The sequence below is a fragment of the Cololabis saira genome, chromosome 1 (genome assembly GCF_033807715.1).
Source record: "Cololabis saira isolate AMF1-May2022 chromosome 1, fColSai1.1, whole genome shotgun sequence".
In the NCBI taxonomy this organism is placed as follows: domain Eukaryota; kingdom Metazoa; phylum Chordata; class Actinopteri; order Beloniformes; family Belonidae; genus Cololabis; species Cololabis saira.
Window position 1 is genome coordinate 27,001,141 of NC_084587.1, and position 20,177 is coordinate 27,021,317.

Consider the following 20,177-nt stretch of genomic DNA (forward strand, 5'->3'; position numbering starts at 1 on the left):
GATTTCATTTTTAGTTTGGCAGTCACAACTTGTGTTATGTAAAATTGCTTCTGAGGAGAGGGCATGTCCCATGGCGAGATGCTGAAACACATTTGAAGGTCTAAACGAATTATAATCAGCAAAATGTTCTGTCTTTCAACCTGCTTTATCTTTTACTGTGCTAACAATTTTGTTATTCTACAAGTTTTGTTGGACACTTTTCTTTTTTTTGTGTATATAATTCAGATCACTAGTTGACAAATGGGGCAAACAGCCAATATTCAGTGGTGTTAATAAAGAAGTTTGGTGTAGAATTATATCCAGTTTTCCAGCTGCAAAGGGGAAACAAATATCTCTGTCTGCATCCCTGTCTCCAATCAGGGTCCGTTTCTGACCTTTTACTCTTACTTACTGTGTTAGTGTGACAAGCAACTGTACTTAGCTGTCAATTTAACTGCAGGCTTGTTGTACAGTGCAATTACGCCAATTAGAATGGATCCCAGTGTGTAGCTTTGTCAAAACATTTTACGCATAGATCGCTTCTCAAACTGTCTTTAACAGTAAGAGAGAGATCAAATATTGTCATATATTTATCAACATGTTCAAGAAAGACCCAAAGAAGTGCTAACAATTTTCACTTTAATGTGCAAAGTACACCCTAACAGTGTTTACTCCAATATTACATTTGTCTTGGGATCAGTTTGCTGAATTACTGCAATTCTTTTTATGAACATGTAAAAATGATATCTAACTGCCAAATCATATTGCCAAGCATGCCAATGCGATGATTTGATTTCTTCACCAACCATTTTAAAACATTACAAAAAAAAAGAAGCCAGTCTTTTTGATATAGGTGATGCTTTTATGAAGGACAGGTGCAGAAAGAGCTGTAGTGATGAGAACATTTTAAATGGATTATTGTGAAACTGATGCAATTTGGCCCAAAACCTGTGGGTGTGTGTTGGGTTTTGTGTGCGGCCGTGCGTCTCCCAGCAATAACGAGACAGATGGAATGAATGCTTATCGGCATGCCGTACTACAGCTTTCTACTCTCTGCGAACTCCATTTACTCCAGAGGTGGAGCAGCAGTGGTGTTCAGGCAAGCTAGAGAAAGTAAAAGACAGGGTGCACTGATCACAGATCATTGCAGTAAATAGGTGAAATAAAATCTTATTTACTGATAGTTTCACAGCTGCTAAGTTCTAAAGCACTGTGTTTATTCTGCTGAACGAAGCTGTACGCTCGTGTCGCTCGGGCTCGGCCAGCTGAAAGGAAGGCGACGACGGCAACTTTTCAGCTGTTCCCTCACTGTCATTCATTGACGGCTGTACACACGCCAGTCAAGGACAGCTACCCAAAAACATCCAGAACACAGCAAAATAAAAAGGGCCGAGGACAATACAGCAAGTGGGAAGAGTCTTTGAGGAGAAATGTCCACTGCACAATTGATGTGGGCCTTGAGGAATGGCCTTGAACATTTTCTCAATAGGCTGGTGTAGGTTGTTCATGTGCAGTCGTTTTGGAGGAAATAGGCTGGAACTCCTAATAAACACTGCCTATGTATGTATTTCTTCCCTTTAAGGGTTTTATATGGAAAACAACACAAGAATCCCAGAGAAGGTACAGAATATGGGATCAAGCGTGAAGATAAATAGCATGGTGCTTGTTGTTTTATTGATTCTGTCAGTCTGAAAACTGATCTTATCGCCTCCTTGTTCCAAGCATTGTATGCTAACGCTTTGCACGGGTGTCAGTTAAACAGTATGCATGGGCATTAAAACACTTAATACTGCCCTTAATCCAGCACGGGCCTTGTTGTGGACACTGTTTAAATGCATTGTATGGTTTTTCCAGTGTTTAATGTATTGTATTTTTGATATTCATCACTGTATGAAAATGGAAAAGATTGTCCAGTTTGTATCAGCACATCCTGAATATATTTAGAATTTTTATGAACAGGTTTAGAAGGCTCCTGACCTGAATATAAATGACGTATTATTGTGTATGCAAACATGCTGATTGACTCCGTGTGTCAGTGCTTCTTGCTGGATGTAACAGTTTATTGGAATAGCCGGCCAGTCAGCAGATTTTAATTTGAAGGAATAGGCACTGAAGAGAAAGGCGAGATTGAGTGGGGAAACAGAGCTAGTGAATGATGAGCCTGGGCAGAAAAGGGAAGATTAGATTGACTGAAAAGAAGAAAGATAAAGGGTGGGTACATAGTAGGGGAGATGATTAAGTGCTGAGGAAGAGGAATATGTTCAGTGGCAGAGAGAAGAGGCCAAGAGAGGTGTGTTTGTCACTGAATCCTCTATGCACATTGTGTGTATGTGTGACTCAGGTTACGTTTGTGAAGTACTGTGGCCCAAATAAAACAAAACATGTGCATTGTAGATGCTGTATGCTAATAGTAATGAAGATTTTTTTTTTGTATGTATGTATGTTTTAAACAATGTAGAAATTGTGTGAAAAGTTGGCATACCTTATGATAAACTTGGTTAACCAGCAACTTGACATTATTGTTTTCCGTAAAAATATTGTTAGCATAAGTGACCATTGTAATTTAATTTTGGCACACTCTTCTTTACAACATTGCAGATCTGATTAAATGGGTTTTTTGCTTTATTTTCAAAATCTTGCTGACTCATTTTGGTTTTTGCAACATCTCCCACAAATCTTCTAATATAGTTCAGACCTGGACCTGGACTGAGCCGTTGCAACACCTTGATAATTTGCTTTTTGTGTTCTTTCTGTGTCGATTTGCCAGTGTGTTTGATGTTTCTGATGCATGGCGCAGTTCAATCAAGATTCAGGTGCCTGTCAGATTACTTTTCATATGACTGCAGAATATAAAGGAGTGCATGGCTGATTCATTGACTGCAAGGTGTCCAGGTCCTGTGACTGCAAATCAAGCCTGAATCGTCACCTCTTACCATCGTGCTTGATAATCACGTATATTTATTTTTCAAGTCTGCTACACTTTAGCTGGGAAGACCTAAGGCAGAATTCTTTTTCTGTGTTCCAGCACAAAGTGCTCACAAAGATTAGTTAAAGAAGGAAAGATAAATAGAGAGTAGAGATGAGGCTGTGAATAGAAGATGAGAGGAAAGAGTGGGATGGGATTCTTGAGAAATTCAAAGAAAAAGCAGCATGAAAAACTGGTAAAAGCTTTGAGGGCGTTGGAGATGGATAGCGAGCAAGAAATAGCGGCAGAGTGTAAAAATTGAAGATTGAGAGGGGATGCAGAAAAACAGGAATAGATCAACAGGGCTTTTAAGCCAAAAATAGGTTCCTCCCTTCTCCTCCTTCCTTCTCATCCCTGCTCAGCTCCCAACCACTCCCCCCACCCTTGTCTGGTTGTTTGGAGAGAGTATTAAAAAAAAAAACAGGCGATGAGAGCAGCCTCATTGTATATATGCACACTTAAAAGTGGCTGCATGTGGACATGTCGCAATGCACAGAAGCTGTGCTGTCCAAATCCAAACACAGCAGCTGTAGCCAGATCACACTGGTCTGTCACTGTTCTAATGGATCTGTTAAATCCAGGCCAAAGCAATCAATCTCTGAGCTACTTTATCAATTACGCTATTAATCAAACACAGACCCCAACTGTTCGTTCCCCTTTGAATTGGATCATCCTTTACATATACAGAGACTTTACAAACATATGCTACAATATTGATGCACAAACCTGTGCTTATAAATGCAGACGGTAAGTCAGTTAATATGACTGTCAAAATTTGTTTTTCTGTGTGCCGCACCATGCAACATCACATAACAATTTAGCATGCCTTTCTTCGCATTTACTCTAGAGGTAGGGTAAAATGAGATACAAAGACAAGACAACACTTAATTTCAGATGAGACACTGAGTAGTAATTATCACTTTACCTCCATTTCATGCATTTAAGAATTTAATTGCGATGTGAAAATTAACTAAAAAAGGAATGGGCTTCTAGTGGCAGTGGGGGTTGGGTGGGTTAGAATTTAAATTATGTAGATTTTAATCAATGATTAAGTGAGTCAATTTTCTTCATAGTCATTAAGTTGACCAAAATATAATTTTCATGTCTGCAAAGTAACTTTTGGAGAACAGTCTATTTCAGTTTTCTGCAAAGGAAGTTGGGCTAAATGTTTTGCATGAAAGACATTTATAGACATTCAGTCACTTCAGCAAAGGCCTGGATGATCATAGTAAGACTAAATTTAAGTTTTAGATGTAAGATAAGTGATTCTACACAATTTCAAACCCAGACTGCTTTTTGCCTCATTGGCATAGGTTATAAATATGATGTATTAGAGCTATCAGGACTGTGCAATTAAGCCACTCCTGCTCAGGTTGTGTCTTTGTTTCTGGTCTGTTAACAAGAGCAGTAAGTCCAGCAGCGTGAGAAGGTTTTTGGGTGGCTTTGAGTAATCAATGTTATTTCAGTTTTATGATTGCTATTTCACTCTGATATAAACCAGGAGGCAGTCTTTCTGTAGATTTTTGTGGCTGTATGTGATCTAATTTTACATTATTTTGTTCAGTGAGGGGCTCAATAGTTCTGAATTTTTTTGCACAAAATCCCCTCAGTAAGAACAAAAAAAAATAATCAGAAACTGGTAATGAAAATACTCCTATCTCTTAACGCTGAGTAAGTGTGATGTACTGTGGAAATTGGTGATACCAGATAAAGTATGGCTTTCAAGGGGGGTTTCCCAAAAGACTTCAATAAAATCTTCAATGTGAATCAATATTCACATTTATTCTGCTCTAAAAACTGTGAGTTTGGGAAGGAGTGTGTTAGACTTGAAGGAAGTGCCCAAGGAAATGCCAGGACATGTTCCCCTCCATTGATCATTGTCATATTCCTCCAGGTCGTGTTGCTTTACTCAGTAGCCTGTAAAAAATGAACGGACTGTGTCAAACAGAAGCTACACAGGGAGTTGTGAGCAACTGAGATTAGACTTTTTTTCCAAAGAACGCATTCAAATTTTACTTTTCCCTCATGCAGTCTAACCTCATTTACTCATGCTGGCACAGTTTTTTTTGACAGAGGCGATAGGACAAAGGCACATAAAGGCTAAGATGGCATGGCAGCAAAAACAGAGTCTGATTGTTACCCTGTAGCATTCTGGATGAAGAAGAGAAAGAAATAAGGGAAACAACATGATTTAATAATTATGCTCTCTTGTTTTTCTCGCTTGCGGCCCCTTCTCCATCTGGTGTTTCACCCTGAGGTGATGGGCATTGGACAGGGAAATACACATGCACAGATGTACCACATTAAAGCCCTTTCAATCAACACCTTTTAACGTGGACTTTGAACTTAAAACGGCTTGTATTTTATTTCATGCTTGCTTTTAAAACTTTTCATTTTCTCCTGTGTGATAGGTTTTTTTCCGCTCTGTTTTTAATTTCACACTGCAGTAGTAAACTTTCAGAAGCAGCTACAACTGTTGAATGAGAAATATAATAAATCTCACAATAACTACTTGAAAACCTGGCCACAGTTCCATCTATATCACATGAAACTTTGTTCATTGTCTCTCCACTTATTTTTTATTTTTTTTGCTTTTGAGCTTGATGGAGGCTAATTTATAATTGCTTAGTTTTTATTTTTAAGTGCAGGTATAGTGTATGTTGTGCACAAATAAAGTAAAATCTGTCGGGATGGAAAGCAACAGATTATAATTTAATTCATTGATAAAGAAAGATGAATAAAGACCCATGAGGAAGAAAAGAATGCATGCATGAGAGAGAAATTAAAAACGCGGCTTGGTAAGCCTTTTCCTTTCAGTCACAAGCAGAATGTAAGAACGTGGTAATGTTTGGGATTCCGTACAGACAGATTTATTTTTATTTTATAACCAGATTTCTTCATTTGAGATGAAATTATACAATACAATTATATCAGTATAATCTAATATAATCTTGTATCCCTGTAAAACCAGTATGTGCTCATCACTCATGGCATAGACTTCACTCTAGCCTTTCCTTTGGATTTGTCAATGCCAAAGTGAAAGGCAAAGTTGTTTACTAAATCTGACCATACACTTTACAATTTTACAGCAATGTCAAGGCTACAGACAAATTTCCACGATTAGAAGAAAATCGTTAGGAGGTTTTCTGGAGAGGTGCTCCAGTGATCTCAGTCGTTAGGTGTAAGGCACATGATAACTTAATTATTATGTTGCCCCTCCCCTGCGGGTACATTGTCATTAGTCAATCCTTCTTCCCATGTCGCTTCTTCTGTCTCATCTCGTGTTATCATTCCTTTCTGTTTATGGACTTTTGATTTCCTTGCCTTGACAGAACTTTTGGTTAGGATAAAGGATGTTTGTATTTACTCCTGCCTCCAACTCACTATTATGTGTTTCCCAATCCTGCAAATCCTGACACTTGCATTCTTAGACCTTTTATATCTAACTACAGCTAAAATAGAAATATATACGTTTTCAAAGTTGATTTTTATCTAGCAATACTGAATTTGTAAAATCAGTGACTACTAATTAACATGTAGTCTTAAGGTTGTCATTGCTACTAATAACCATTAAGGTTAATATATCTGTCACACTGTCATCTCACGACATAAATATAAAAATAATTTAAATCTAAAATTGCATTGTTTGGAATTCAGCTATATTTAAATAACATATATATAATTCACTTATCAGTATGCAGATATTTATTCTATAGTATTAATATCATCATTATAATGTTACATAGTATATTACAGTAAGAGAAAATTGTGCATATTTATCCTGTGTGTGTGTGTGTGTGTGTGTGTGTGTGTGTGTGTGTGTGTGTGTGTGTGTGTGTGTGTGTGTGTGTGTGTGTGTGTGTGTGTGTGTGTGTGTGTGTGTGTGTGTGTGTGTGTGTGTTTTTGTGTGTACAGTAAATGGGGTTTGTGGAGCATGATTGACATGGTAAATTGAAAAGGTCAACAGTCATCAGTATTTGGTGCTGACAGCAGGAACTTGTAACCTACCCAGACTTCGCATTTTTTGAGGGAAGGAGATTTTAGAGACTTAATGACAGGATTTGGCTTAAAGGGAGGAAAAGGGAATCTGGGCCTGACTGCTTAGTGCTGTTTATGTGCTGTGGATATAAATGCCGGTCCTCCTCAAGACTGGTCAGGTTTTAAAGTGAGTATATATCCTTTACAGAATGTAAAATTTTAGCATCTAAATCCATCAGGAATTCCTTCAAAGGTGGAGGTCAGCAATTCAGCCAGCTTGTTATTTTGGATGGGTCTATTACTCTCTCTGTAAAAGTGTCAGCATTGGAAATCGGAGTGTTACATTTGTACTGTCATTGATATGAATTTCTGTGTGTGTGTGCGTGCGTGCGTGCGTGCGTGCGTGCGTGCGTGCGTGCGTGCGTGCGTGCGTGCGTGCGTGCGTGCGTGCGTGCGTGCGTGCGTGCGTGCGTGCGTGCGTGCGTGCGTGTGTGCGTGTGTTTTAGAGAAGGGAAAAGGAACAAAGAGATGGAGAATGAGATTGACAGGCTAAATTGGAATTGAGGGTTTTTGTGAGGTTGAAATACGGTTTTAAAACAGCCAAAATTAAAAGAAAAAAGTACTCTTTTGGTTGTGGAAAGGTGAATTTGCTTGTGTACGGGGAGAGCAAAGACAAGCTAAGCAGGGGGATAGATTGTCACCACAAGTATGGGGTGTCTAGTTGCATTAAGATGAAAGGAGTGAAGGAGGGACCCCATGGGTCTGTTCGTGTGTTTGGCTGATGTCTGAGGAGAGGGTGCATCTCGGAGGGTCTCTGGCTGTCGCAGCAAGCGGGTGACCCGCAGGTGTGGACTGAAGGGCCAGCACCTGAACAGGTCAGCTAGGAAAGCAATATCTACACAGTTCGATGTAACACAAACTGCCCCAGCTACATTTGAACACTGGGGACAAGCAGAGCACAAAAGATGGTTGTATTATATTATTATTGTATTAATATATTATGTTGTATATACTGTACACAAACACATAAGCCCCCTGTGGTGCCGTTGTACACACATAATAGCAAGCATACACAGAGGACACGGTGACCTGCTTATTTGTAGAGCCTCCAGGCAACCAAATACACAACAATGAATTTATGAATACAAATCATCCTCAAAACTGAGAGAAATGTAGACGCACATTAATGTTTTCATATCACCTCTAACTATATTTGAAACACGTCAAATAAATAATAAATATGATAGTTAGTAGTGGCCTGTTTTATATACATACTGAGCTAAATAAGACAGGTCGACCTGTGCTATAATATTTATATCTCCTGTGAAAGGCACATAATTGAGCATATTGATTAAGTGAATAATCCAAGGTATTTCAAAGGGTTCTGAAAACAATGGGGAACTAAAACGGAAAATGGGTTTAATAGATTCAGCTCTAAGAACATCAGATGCTATGTCATAAGGGTGCACGCACACACATGCACTCTCTGTTGTCCCCTGATATCCCCTTTGTTTCCTTGCTCCTATTTGAAACTGACGATGACTCAGAATGACACATCATTTGAATACACAGAATTCAGACCAAATCCTGCATGTTCCTGAATCCTGTTGGTGTGCCTGTTTGTATTTGTGTGTAAAGTATGTGTAGGTGTGCTGACCTCCTTTTTAGACACTCCAAAATATTAGATTTACCAGTTCTGATGCTTGACAGCACAAAGTGTGTCCTTGTTAGATAGCTTTCTTTGGTTTTTCACAACAATTTGTTTTGGTTTTAGTTTGGCATGTATTTCATATTACTGCCGATATCCGAGTTTCATTTATGTTTTAAACACATCTTAAAATATATTCAATTATTTTTATTCTCTCAATTTAAAACAAAGCAAAACATGCTATTATAGAGTTTTGTTTATCCTGTTAGAAAATATAAATAGTGAAATATTGAATTTACATTCATCTTTAGACCTTCTGTTATGACACTCTTAGCTGAGCTCTCATACATTTACTATTAAATGTCCTGTTATACAACTTAACTGCAATATGCACTTAACTGGAATCCAAATGTGCCTAATGACATTTATTTGTCATAATTAGAGGACACACAATTGTCAATATAAGGAGTCACAGTTAATATTGTATGTCAGAGTGAAAATTAATTAGGACTGTATCAGAGCACAGATCTCAGGAAGTTGCAAGAGATATACTGCAGAATTTAGAAAGTCCAAAAGCACAGCACTTTCCATTGATCTTATACAGACAAATGTTTTGAGCCACCATTAGTTAGATAGGTAGCCACTAAAGCCACTAAACAAATAATTCCTTGTTGGTCGGTCTTCTTGCGTGCTCAGTTAAACCTCTGCAGATGATCCAGAATGCAGCAACATGTATGGTCTTTAACCAGCCCAAGAGAGCTTGTCACTCCGCTGCTAATCTCTCCATAGCAGCTTCCAGTTGCAGCGCTCATCAAGTTCAAAGCTCTGCTTCTGGCTTACCAAACAATTACCCAAATGGCTCCTGCCTACCTTCACTCTTTCATCCAGAGCTACACTCCCGTCTCGACACCTACACTCAGCCAGTGAAAGACACTTGTTGCTTCCACCACAACGTGGCGTGAAATCAGTAGCCAGACTCTTGTCATCCATTGTTCCCCGATGGTTGAACGACCTACAAACTCTGTCCGATCTGCAGGGTCTGTATCTACTTTTAAGAGCAAGCTAAAGACTCAGCTCTTTAAGGATTATTTCTGCATCTAGTAAACTTCTCTGCTCATCAGAATTAGTTGGAAGATCCAGCTCTTTGCAGGACTCAGCACTGAGTAAGTTGCATGCACTTATGACAAGATGATTGCATGATGTTGTCTTTTTAGACATAGCTTTCTTGTATAAAGGGTCTGTTGTGTTGGGCAGAAAGGGGACAAAAAAAAAATTCTGGCACTAGCATGGCAGCATCTGTGTCCAACTGGACTCTCAGCAGTCTGACCAGCACCTATTCATCCGGTACCCTCCTATGTGATTTCTTGCTTGTGTTCTCTCAGATGTAAGTCGCTTTGGATAAAAGCGTCTGCTTAATGACAGTAGTAGTAGTAGTAGTAGTAGTAGTAGTAGTAGTACTACAATGGTCGCTATAAATACTGTTTGTAGAAGCAGAAAGATAACTGAGTGCCTATTGGGCCTCTATCGTCGAGTGGAGTGAGAGAGTAATCTAAATAATCGGAAATGTACATTGCAGCCTGCTTCAAGTTTTTTTTCTAAAAGGGTTAAGCATCATCTGAAGAAAATTTCTAGAATTCTGGTGAATTCTAGAAAAAAATGTTCTTCTGTTCAACAGAGGGTAAAAGAATTCTAGAAGAGAATTTAGAATTCCGACTAGACTTCCCAACATTACGGAAAAACCAAGCACTCAGCAAGACCACATTATCTTTCTTATCAAACAAGATGATAGCAAGCGTCATTTTGTGGTGGTATTCCTCTGCAACAGGAAATACAAGACTAGTCAGGCATACTGAGTGAAGCCTTTTTAAGCGTGCTTAAGATCGCAGGCTAAACTGAAGGTTTATTTCAACAAGACAACAACCTGAAACAAACAATCAGGAAAAGACTGCACATCCTGGTGTGGCTCAGCCTACAATGTGGTTGTGAATGTGGTTAGAGCACTACTGGAGAGGTCAGGCCAACACATGGCCAACGTTCCGGGGGCCGTCCTGGGGACTGGGCAGACCGGCGAGACAGCTTGGGGGGGCGTCCCCGAGGCCTAGACCTGGGTCTTGGCGTGGGTCTTGGCGGGGGGCGTGACGGGGACTCTTGGCGTGGCTCGGGGACTTGACGTGGCAGCGGAACTTGACGTGGCTGCGGAAGGGTGAGGTACTCTTCCACTGGGTCCATCTGGTCGGTCCGTTCTGTCATGGTTCGGTTTTCTGAGGACCCAAGTGCAGGAGAGCAGGAGCCAGGAGTTGCAACAAAAAAGGGTTTATTTTAACAAAGGCAAAAACAAAGCGCTGCTGGGCAGGATCAAGACAAACTAAAAAAAGGGATCAAAAAACTTGAGGAGCAAAACGTGGCAGGAAAACATGGGGAGCAAACAGTACGGACCGACAGGGAACCATGAATGACAAGACAAGATATACTGAGGGGATAACGAGACATGACGAGACACAGGTGCAGACACAATCAGGGCAGATGGGACACAGGCGGGGCAAGACAGAAACTGAAGGCTGGGGGGAATGTCAACCTTGACAGTTGTACTGCAGAGGTACTCATTCAACAATACAGTTTTTCTGCAAAATTAAGTCACTTTTACAGAAGCAGCTTTTAATAAATACAATTTTTTTATGACATATAATAATTTTGTTTCGAACAAAGTGCAGTAAACTGAAACAAGTTCAATACTTCTTGTCATGATTATCCTTTACCTTTAAAACAGCACCAATTCTCCAGGCAGACCGGCATTTAGTTGCCTCTGTCCTTCACCCTGTGTAAGCAAGCAGAGTCGGCTTTTAGGGAGGTTATTGTTTGTTTTGCTGTTGAAATGTAAAAAGGGTAAAAGGTAAAACAATAAAATAAACAGAGAAAAATCCTTTAATGCAATAAATGTTTTCCCTCGATGTTTTACTGTCATGGTTGTTTCTCATGAATCCTTCCTCATTTTCTATTTCTATGTTTTGAAATGTTTCTTTAAATCAGGGATAAAAACATTACTGTTTACTGAAGCGTACTCCTAAATTAAATACTTACCTGCTGGACTCTACTGCCCTTATTTTTTTATTTTTTAACAACTTGTGCTTTTTATTATTTTACCTCTTTTCTCATCATTTTATTTCATTTTATTTGTTATTTAAGCGTACTCTTAAATTAAATACTTTTTGAAAACCGCGCAAAGTTATGGATAAGCCTTGAATTGTGACGTAGCTGTACTCTACTGCCCTTACTTTTTAACAACTTGTGCTTTCCATTATTTTACCTCTTTTCTTATCATTTTATTTCATTTTATTTGTTATTTATGTTTTAATTGTGTCTTGCCACTTTTAATGTTGATGTAAAGCACTTTGAATTACCTTGTGTTGAATTGTGCTCTACAAATAAACTTGCCTTGCCTTGCCTTGCCTTTAAGCCAATGTTAAGAACTGTTGTTTTAACCTGATGTTTACACTGGAACATTATAATGGTACACCAGTTTTGCTTTTAACCAGCCAGTTATTTATTTATGACATCTGGATCAGTCACTATCCCCTTCAGGATTAAACTTCAGCAATTGTTCTAGTGCTGAGACCGTTCCCCTTCTATGGCAGAACACGAGAAAGACCCTACAAAATGAGCACTATGAGCTAAGTGGCTCCAAAGTCCAGCTCTTACTAGACAGAGAAGTTGTCAATGTCCCAGAAGCACCTGCCGATTACCTTCAGTGGAGTGTTTCAGTCTTAGTCCTGTCAGAAAAGGCACCTTTGTTTTTTTTTTTTTGCTTTTGGCAATTCTATAATACCCCCCCACCCCGTCCACTCTAAAGATTTTTAAGTGTGTAATTTAAGTACATTTGACCAGTTACTATAGAATTTTACAAGCTCCAATGCCAACTTTTTGGAATTCAATGCAACTGAAAGATTTTACTTTGTGCCAGCAAGATTTGAGGTTCAACATTAAGTCCTACCCTGTGGAGGAATTATCATTGTTTTTCCTTGAAATTATGAAAACGTTTGAAAAGTTTTAATTCTCTGACATTTGCCAAAGTTTGTGTTATGTCTTCTTTAACAATTGCAAGAGGCTAAGGGATAGGCAAACACTCTGAGGAACTAAGGGCCTTGGAGCTCGGACTGTTACTGTTTCTGTGTGTCTGTCCGTCGTAATTATGATCATAGTTAACTGAAAATTAAAGCCCGAAATTGACACTGCTCTCACTCACTCACTCACTCACTCACTCACTCACTCACTCACTCACTCACTCACTCACTCACTCACTCACTCACTCACTCACTCACTCACTCACTCACTCACTCACTCACTCACTCACTCACTCACTCACTCACTCACTCACTCACTCAAGAGTTGAATGACTAAGTCACAGACTAAATAGTGTATTGAAAGAAGAATAGTGACCGTAGATTTTCTAGAAGCAGAACATCAATGCAATCCTTTTCTCACAGTCTACAGTCATGCCACCTCCAAATCTATGACAAATACTGGGAGAATAGCAAACAGGAAAAGATAGAGGGGGGGAAGAAAGGACTGGATGAGAGGCAAACTTTGGTAGCTGGCAGTTGATGGATGGGCTGCAAACAGTTTGTCTTCCTCTGGACTCTGAGATAACATACTGTAGCATCCTCTCTCCACATTACCTCTCCGTCTCTTACCACCTGTCATTCATTTCTGTCTATTTTTCTTTTTATATCACAGTGAACAACCTCCTTATCCAATTTTCCTTCAAAACTAAGATGCCTCAGAGCTGCAGATTTGCGAAAGCCTGCTTTTTCCTTGACCTTCTTATGTGTTCTTGACAAATGTTTCATTTTTGCAGCACCCCAAGGAAGCACCATGAATCTAAATTATATGTCTTCCATTTACCCCACCGTCCTAATACTTATCCCCACTTTTCTATGACTTTCTCTCCATATTTCTTTCCTTTTCTTCCTGGCTGATGCACAGTTGGCAAGAAAAGACGTGGGTCAACAGGTAAAGAAGCTATTTACATTCTCATTGTCGTTCATTGTGTTTCTGCCTGATTTGCATGCAGTCCAAATGCAAAGAAATGTTGCAACAAGTGCATGCTGCCAAGAAAAATGCTGATGCTGATTCTGATACCTTACATACTGTTAAGGGTGCTCTATAAAACGCACACCAGGGTCCGACCACAGCTGGAAGCGCTGTGATCCGGCTGTCTTCCATCCTTAGTATGACCTCAGTTCACACCCGGAGCATTTCAGAGGTTTCACTTCTGAACTGAACTACTGCACATCTGAAGAGTTTACCCAACAGTTGTAGGATGACATGAGAATCATGTGGTTATTTTTGATTTCTAAAATGAACATCTCCTCAGTTGTGATTGAAATCTCCTCTGAGACCCTCTGACACGTTTATCTGCAGCCTTCACAAGTTAAAGTATTGTTTTACTAGTAAAGGGCCATAAGTTGTTTCAATTTGAGAAATGACCAGATTTTCTATGCCCTCCCCGTGTCTGAGTTCCTGCTAGCTGTATCTGTCAGTTGTACATTGACACGTTTCAGCCGAGCCCTAAAATGCCAAATTAGACTTGGCACTTTTCTTCAGTTGAGCAAAGCTGAGGGTTGCTTCTGGGAGATCTCTAAAACATGCTGTGGCCCTACTGGTGGTACCAGTCTCATTGACTGGATGGCTCTGATTCACAATGGCTGGGGCAGTGCAGCTGGACTGCAGTGTTTTTGTGCCTGGTGGGACGCAGGGATGTCCCCCCAGAGCACCTAGGGGCTTCACCTGGGTTCCACCCAGTGCAGAAGTGCCAAGTCTATTTTGGCCTCAGCTGAACTGTGTCAGCTTATACACAGCAGATCAAGCTGGCAGGAAGTGAGACAAGAATGGCTTGGCCATGCAATTTTCAAAATAAAATACTTCAGACTCTAACTTGTATATCCACATTATGTTAACCTATGAAAGACATGGATATATAAGTCAGAGATCTCAAAAGAGATGTCACTATATATAAGGAGATGTTCATTTTTACATCATAAACCACATTTTAAATAGTTAAATATCCTCTTCTACGGCCCTCAGACGAACAAACTTGCCACCCTCCCTCGACCCACAGCTTCCCTGCCACACCTCGGCTGTCTCATCTTCGACTTTGGCTGTCTCATCTTCCACCTCAGTCAAGGATCTTGTTGATTATCTGTAACTGTCTTGAACCACATCAGAAGAATCTGGAAAGACTGTTACTGGTCCACCTGAGTAGGCAAACAAACTCAACTTTCCTTACCATTGTGGGGTTGGAGTTGAAGATGCCGTCATACACCCGCTTCAGCAAACACACTTTCATCTGGACAAAACAGACAGCTCTGTAATAATCGTGTTCTATGTTTTTTCTCCAACCATTTAACTCGGTTTAGTCTGTTTTACTGTGTAAGAAACTCCAAAAGACACAGGTGGATTCCTCCACAATCACCTGGATGAACGACTGCCCGACAAACAGACTACAGGTTGATTGTCTGTCTGACCAGGTGGTCGGCAGTTACAGGAGCACCACAGGGGACTGTACTTTCACAATTCCTCCTCACACTGTACAACTCAGGCTCTCTCTACATGTCATAGTGTTGTCATCTGCAAAAATAGTTACATGTCCCTGCTGTTGTGGGGTGTATCTGTTGGGGGAGCAGCATCAGAGCCAGTGACTTAAAGAAACTGAACAAACTTACTGTATAGAGAAGGCTGGCTCTGTTCTTGGAACTGTTGTGGAAGTTCTAGGGCTGGTACAGCAAAGAAGGATGCTTCTTAAAATGAAAAACATAATGGGCATCTTTGAGCACCCTCTTCACAATACATTGATTCAACAACAGTCTTCTTGAGATCTGCTGCAACACAGACTGCTACAGGAGATCCCTCCCGCCCACAGCAATAACAACCCATAACAACTCTTGAAAGAGACTTAAATACTTAAGTCACTGGAACATATTCTGTCCCTTCAGGCTTTTTATAAAGTATTATAGAATTGAATTTTACATGACATCACCCATCTTTTTTTTTTTAAATAACAGCAGAAAGGACAAAGCACACTGAGAAATAGCTACAGTTTTTGAGTGTAGTTTTCCAGTGAGTATAACAACTATGTCATTAAACAGACTACAGTGTGATTCTCACGACCTAAAAACTTTCAGGTAAACTCGTAATCCAACAAATCCAACAGAGCAGTAATCACATGCACCTCACTCCTGAAATGCTCCCAGTGGGACCTGAGATTAAGGCAAAAGTGCGTCCATATTGTTGCATGAGGGGTTGGAAATGACAAATTCTTATGTCATGATCAGCTTGCATATATATATATATATTTTTTTTTTTTTTTTTTTTTTTTTCTTGATGATTTTCAAGTAAAATTGGCATGCCTCATGAATTGTATTTTACATATTTTCCACACTCTCCAGTGTAGTAGCATGTTTGCCCCTCCGTCCACAGGAAGTGCCCACTATTCCGCACAGTGCACTTTGGGTTATTTTAACTGCGAAATAGAAAGGATTTACAACACCACACAGCCTGAGTGAGACTGATCAAAACTGACATACTGATTGAAGTTGAAGTGAATCTTCCATCAGACAAAAGCAGCTAAACTGCTTCCACTGTAGCTTCAAAATTCATAAACAGAGATTAAGTACTGTCTTTGCAAAGGCAGAACATAAATTTGTATGTAACATACAAGTCTGATGGAAAATACATTACATTTTCCAAGGCCTAGTCCTGTCCCTGTTCTTGTTTTGAATTTTAATTTCTAACCTGTAACAAACTAAATAGGCTAAAGTGAAGTAAAGGAAGGATGCACTAACAGTAAAGGTACGGTAAAACAATCAATGTAGCGTTATTCTGAAGGCAGTTTTTGTCCACAAGGGCATCAAAGGTATGTATAAACAAGATCTTCAGCAAAACAAATGCAATAACATGGGTGAAAATTACTAATTAGGTCCACAGAAACAGAAATCCCAGGAGGGCAAAACAAAATATCCTTAGCCGATTCAAAAGGGAGAGAACAAGGTTGGGCATGAGCACAAAAATTAATAAAAAAAGTGGTCTGTTCTCACAGGCACTCACAGAAAAGACGGTGTTCAGCACAGAATGAGACCGTGATGGAGAGGTATAATTATCTGGCAAAGGAGCATTGAGAGTATGAGTTTAAAAACTGCTAAGGTTAATGGAGACTGAGTGTGGAAGGGTGTGGGCATACTAAAACAGGGTGGAGCAACATCAAACGAGTAGTAGGCCCTTACATCTGTTTTTACCCAGATTAATATGGGTAAAAACAGTGAAGACCACATGCAAGCAGGAAATGCAAAGCAAACACAAAACCCTGCAAAACTAGATAGCCAGGTTTAAATTTCTCTTTGTTTCTGAATGTTGCAGTTAAAAAGGACATCCGTCTTCCTTTACAAAACAAAAATATGATTTGTGACTCATCATACACTAAGGATTGGTTAGTGTTATTCAGGGTGACTAATGATATCAGCCACATAAAGCGTTCGCTGGTTGGGGGCAATACAGGCAATTTAAAATCAGAAAATATATTTTTGGATTGTAGCTGGAAAAGCCAAGGACAAAGAATATGATCAAGGTCTGATTTATTCCTGCAAACAGCACAAAGGTGTCTTCAGAAGGTAACGGCTAATCCTATGCAGCTCCATATTTCTCCTCAGCTCCATGCTGCATCTTTTGCTTCACTAGGGTATGTAGAAAGGATTTTCTGTGTTTTTAATACCAGCAATGAGTATAGAGCAGACCATTGATGTTTGGCTGATCACGCTATCATCACTCTTCACAAGGAAATACCAAATCCAGCACTGCAGGAATGGGGTAACATTGAGATTTACTTCCAGTTTGTAGAAAACATCAACTTGCATTCAACACTAAACAGATTCTGGTGTGAAGGTGAGACTTTTTAAATGTAAAATGTGAACAGTAGCAGCAGTTGACAGTGTAGACTCCAGCTATTCAGACTAAAACCTCTCTTGCTAAGATCTTAAGTACACTCGAGGATAAAAATGGTCCTTGTGATACAGTCGGGAGGATGATCAAAGACTCAGGACTGAATCAAGCAGAGTGAGGTGAAGACAGACAGGTTGAGTGTTCTTCCACATAATATCTTATTCCAGCTCAATCCGTGGTCACAAGGATGTATGCTAGAAATGATAAAGAAATAACAAAATGAGCATACCCTCATTTCTCAAAATAAAGCCAATGTGGCAGTGGGAGCGTTTCCTGTATTCTTCATAGGAAGATAAACATAATCTCAGTCTTTCAGTTTGTATAAATACAGCCTTCAAAAAAAAAGACTTTATTTTGTTTCATTTATTAATTAAGATATTTTCCTTTGCAGTTTAATGTTCTTAATCATTATTTTCAGGTGTTATTTTATAGACGGTGATGCAAATCCTGTGAAATTTTGTTACAATTAGATTAATGTAGATTAGTAAAGCAGGATCCGCTTTTTTTGAGTAACCAGGATTTGAATGCACTATTGTACCGAAATTCCCTCAGGATCAATGCAGGGGCTGAAAAATATGCAAATGATATCCAACAGTATAATGTTTCACCGTGAAGAGATGTTATTGCTCATGTCCAATATTGTAAATATTGAAGTAGTAACCATTTGAAGATGTTTAAGAGTTCTTCGTTTAAAGTTATAACCATGAACAAATGCAAAATTTGGAATTTTGAGGGGGGAGAGAAGTAGGTCTTCATTTTCCTCACTGTATCTAACAAGGTTTGCAAACACGAAGCCCATGCTGTCATAATAATGATGAAATGCTGCCTCATTATGTCATTTTGGGTTTCAAGCAGCTTAAAAACCTCAACTAGTATGATACTCAAAAAATAAAATAATCATGGAGCACTCTGGAGAGATTAAGTTCTTCACTGCCTCAGCATCACCACTAAATGTTGCTTCTCTTTACTCCTCTTTTCCCCCTGTGGCTGCTGCTTCCACTGTTTTTATGCATTGGTGGCAAAGATAGATAGAGACTTTGGCTACTGAAGGAAGACATGCATATTTAAAATCAGGCACCTTTCTCCGTCCTCTCTTTACTTCCAATTGTCTATGTTTGCCCCCCCCCTCTTGAGGCTTGGTTCTTTGCGCCCCTGTGTGCTGCGACATTGTGTGTACCTGGAGTGTGAGTGTGTTCCGCGTGTTGGCTTGTGGTTTTACATTGGCATTGTGGGGCAAGTGTACTCTGAAGATGACACTTAACTGTCAGCATGCAGCATTAATGAGCACAGCGGCACACAAAACTACTCACCTCGCTGTCACATACATGCAGTATTCTCAAGAGAGATCAGCATATGATTACCTGCTCCTCACCATTTTTTTTTTTTAGTATTTTAATAAAGCAAAAAAAAAATCTTATTTTAAGTTTTTATTCTTTTATTTCTGTATATTTTTTAAAAATTATTTTTTCATAATCTCCCCTCTTTTCCTCTCAAACTTTTCTTGTCTCTCCGCTCTGCATGTGGGCTCAGTGTGATATGTGGTAGTTTGCTGTGAATCCTGCAGACACTTATATGACAACTCTATTAATACACAGTCAGCTAACACCATCCTCCTGTGTGCGTTCGGGTACCCAGAGAGGTGTGTGTGTGTGTGTGTGTGTGTGTGTGTGTGTGTGTGTGTGTGTGTGTGTGTGTGTGTGTGTGTGTGTGTGTGTGTGTGTGTGTGTGTGTGTGTGTGTACACCCTTCAGCCACTACATTTGCTCTCGAGGTCTCTGCAGAGATTTGTCTAAAAGGCTTAAAAAACACAGATCTGAAGTCGCAGAAAGATCATACATGCACTCAGACTAAAACACTGACACTGGGGATTTGACTGACAGATTTAATAGGACAAGAAGATGCAATCTAAGAGAATCAAATCTAATCTGTGGTTGTGGTTTTAGCCACAGATTCAGATTATAGTTGCATTTCATATATCTTTACAGTTATGTTTACGGTATATTCATTCATTACACATATGTCACATAATTGAAAGAGTACTTTCTTGTTTCTGATCTCACTCCTTATTAGCCTTCATGTGGCTCTTTTCTTCTCTCTCCACTCATTGAATGGACTGCACTCAAGTCTGCTGCAACTTCTACTTCCTAAAATTGACTGCTGCTATATTTGTTTTTTTCTTATTATTAAGATGCACATATTTCCTGTTTTAATGACAGTATGAATGACACATGCTGTGCCACCTAAGCAGCACGTTTTGTGTCTATCACTGACAACTGTGGCCACAAAAGAATCCCCACGATGCAATGCCTTACTGTCTCTGTGGGGATACATTTTATATTAATTCAAGGTTTATCTTTTAACTACTTTAACGTGTCTTCCTTTAATCATCCCTCCTGCATCCTTTCTGTCATCTTTCCCTCCGTAGTACTCTCCTTTTCTCAGTCACACTGCATTTCTCGCTTTCTAAATGAGGGATCCAACAGAGTTAATTTAAACTTCTGGATTTTCTTTGAAGAGTTTTTTTTACGTGGGAGCCTCTTTAAGCTGCTGCAGCTTCCATAACCACAGATTGCATTCTCATCTGCCAATTCCAATGTCTGCTTGTTTAAGAGGAAAATTA

The 20,177-nt window shown here is 39.5% G+C and overlaps 2 protein-coding genes across 4 annotated transcripts in view; one reads left to right on the top strand and one right to left on the bottom strand.

Annotated features, from left to right (window-relative positions):
• The window catches only part of brat1 (BRCA1-associated ATM activator 1), a 507,632-nt gene extending 495,642 nt beyond the window's left edge, over window positions 1–11,990 (bottom strand). Inside the window, exon 1 of the mRNA XM_061719608.1 lies at window positions 11,969–11,990. The gene's annotated coding sequence lies outside the window, so the exon portion shown is untranslated. The remainder of the gene's footprint in view (window positions 1–11,968) is intronic.
• The window catches only part of LOC133441855 (protein sidekick-1-like), a 383,972-nt gene that overhangs the window by 252,003 nt on the left and 111,792 nt on the right, over window positions 1–20,177 (top strand). Inside the window, exon 6 of one of the 3 annotated variants that reach the window (XM_061719569.1) lies at window positions 13,551–13,577. The exons of the other annotated variants lie outside the window; for them this stretch is intronic. Within the exon in view, the coding sequence (XP_061575553.1) occupies window positions 13,551–13,577 (27 nt within the window). The remainder of the gene's footprint in view (window positions 1–13,550; window positions 13,578–20,177) is intronic. 3 annotated transcript variants of the gene reach the window in all.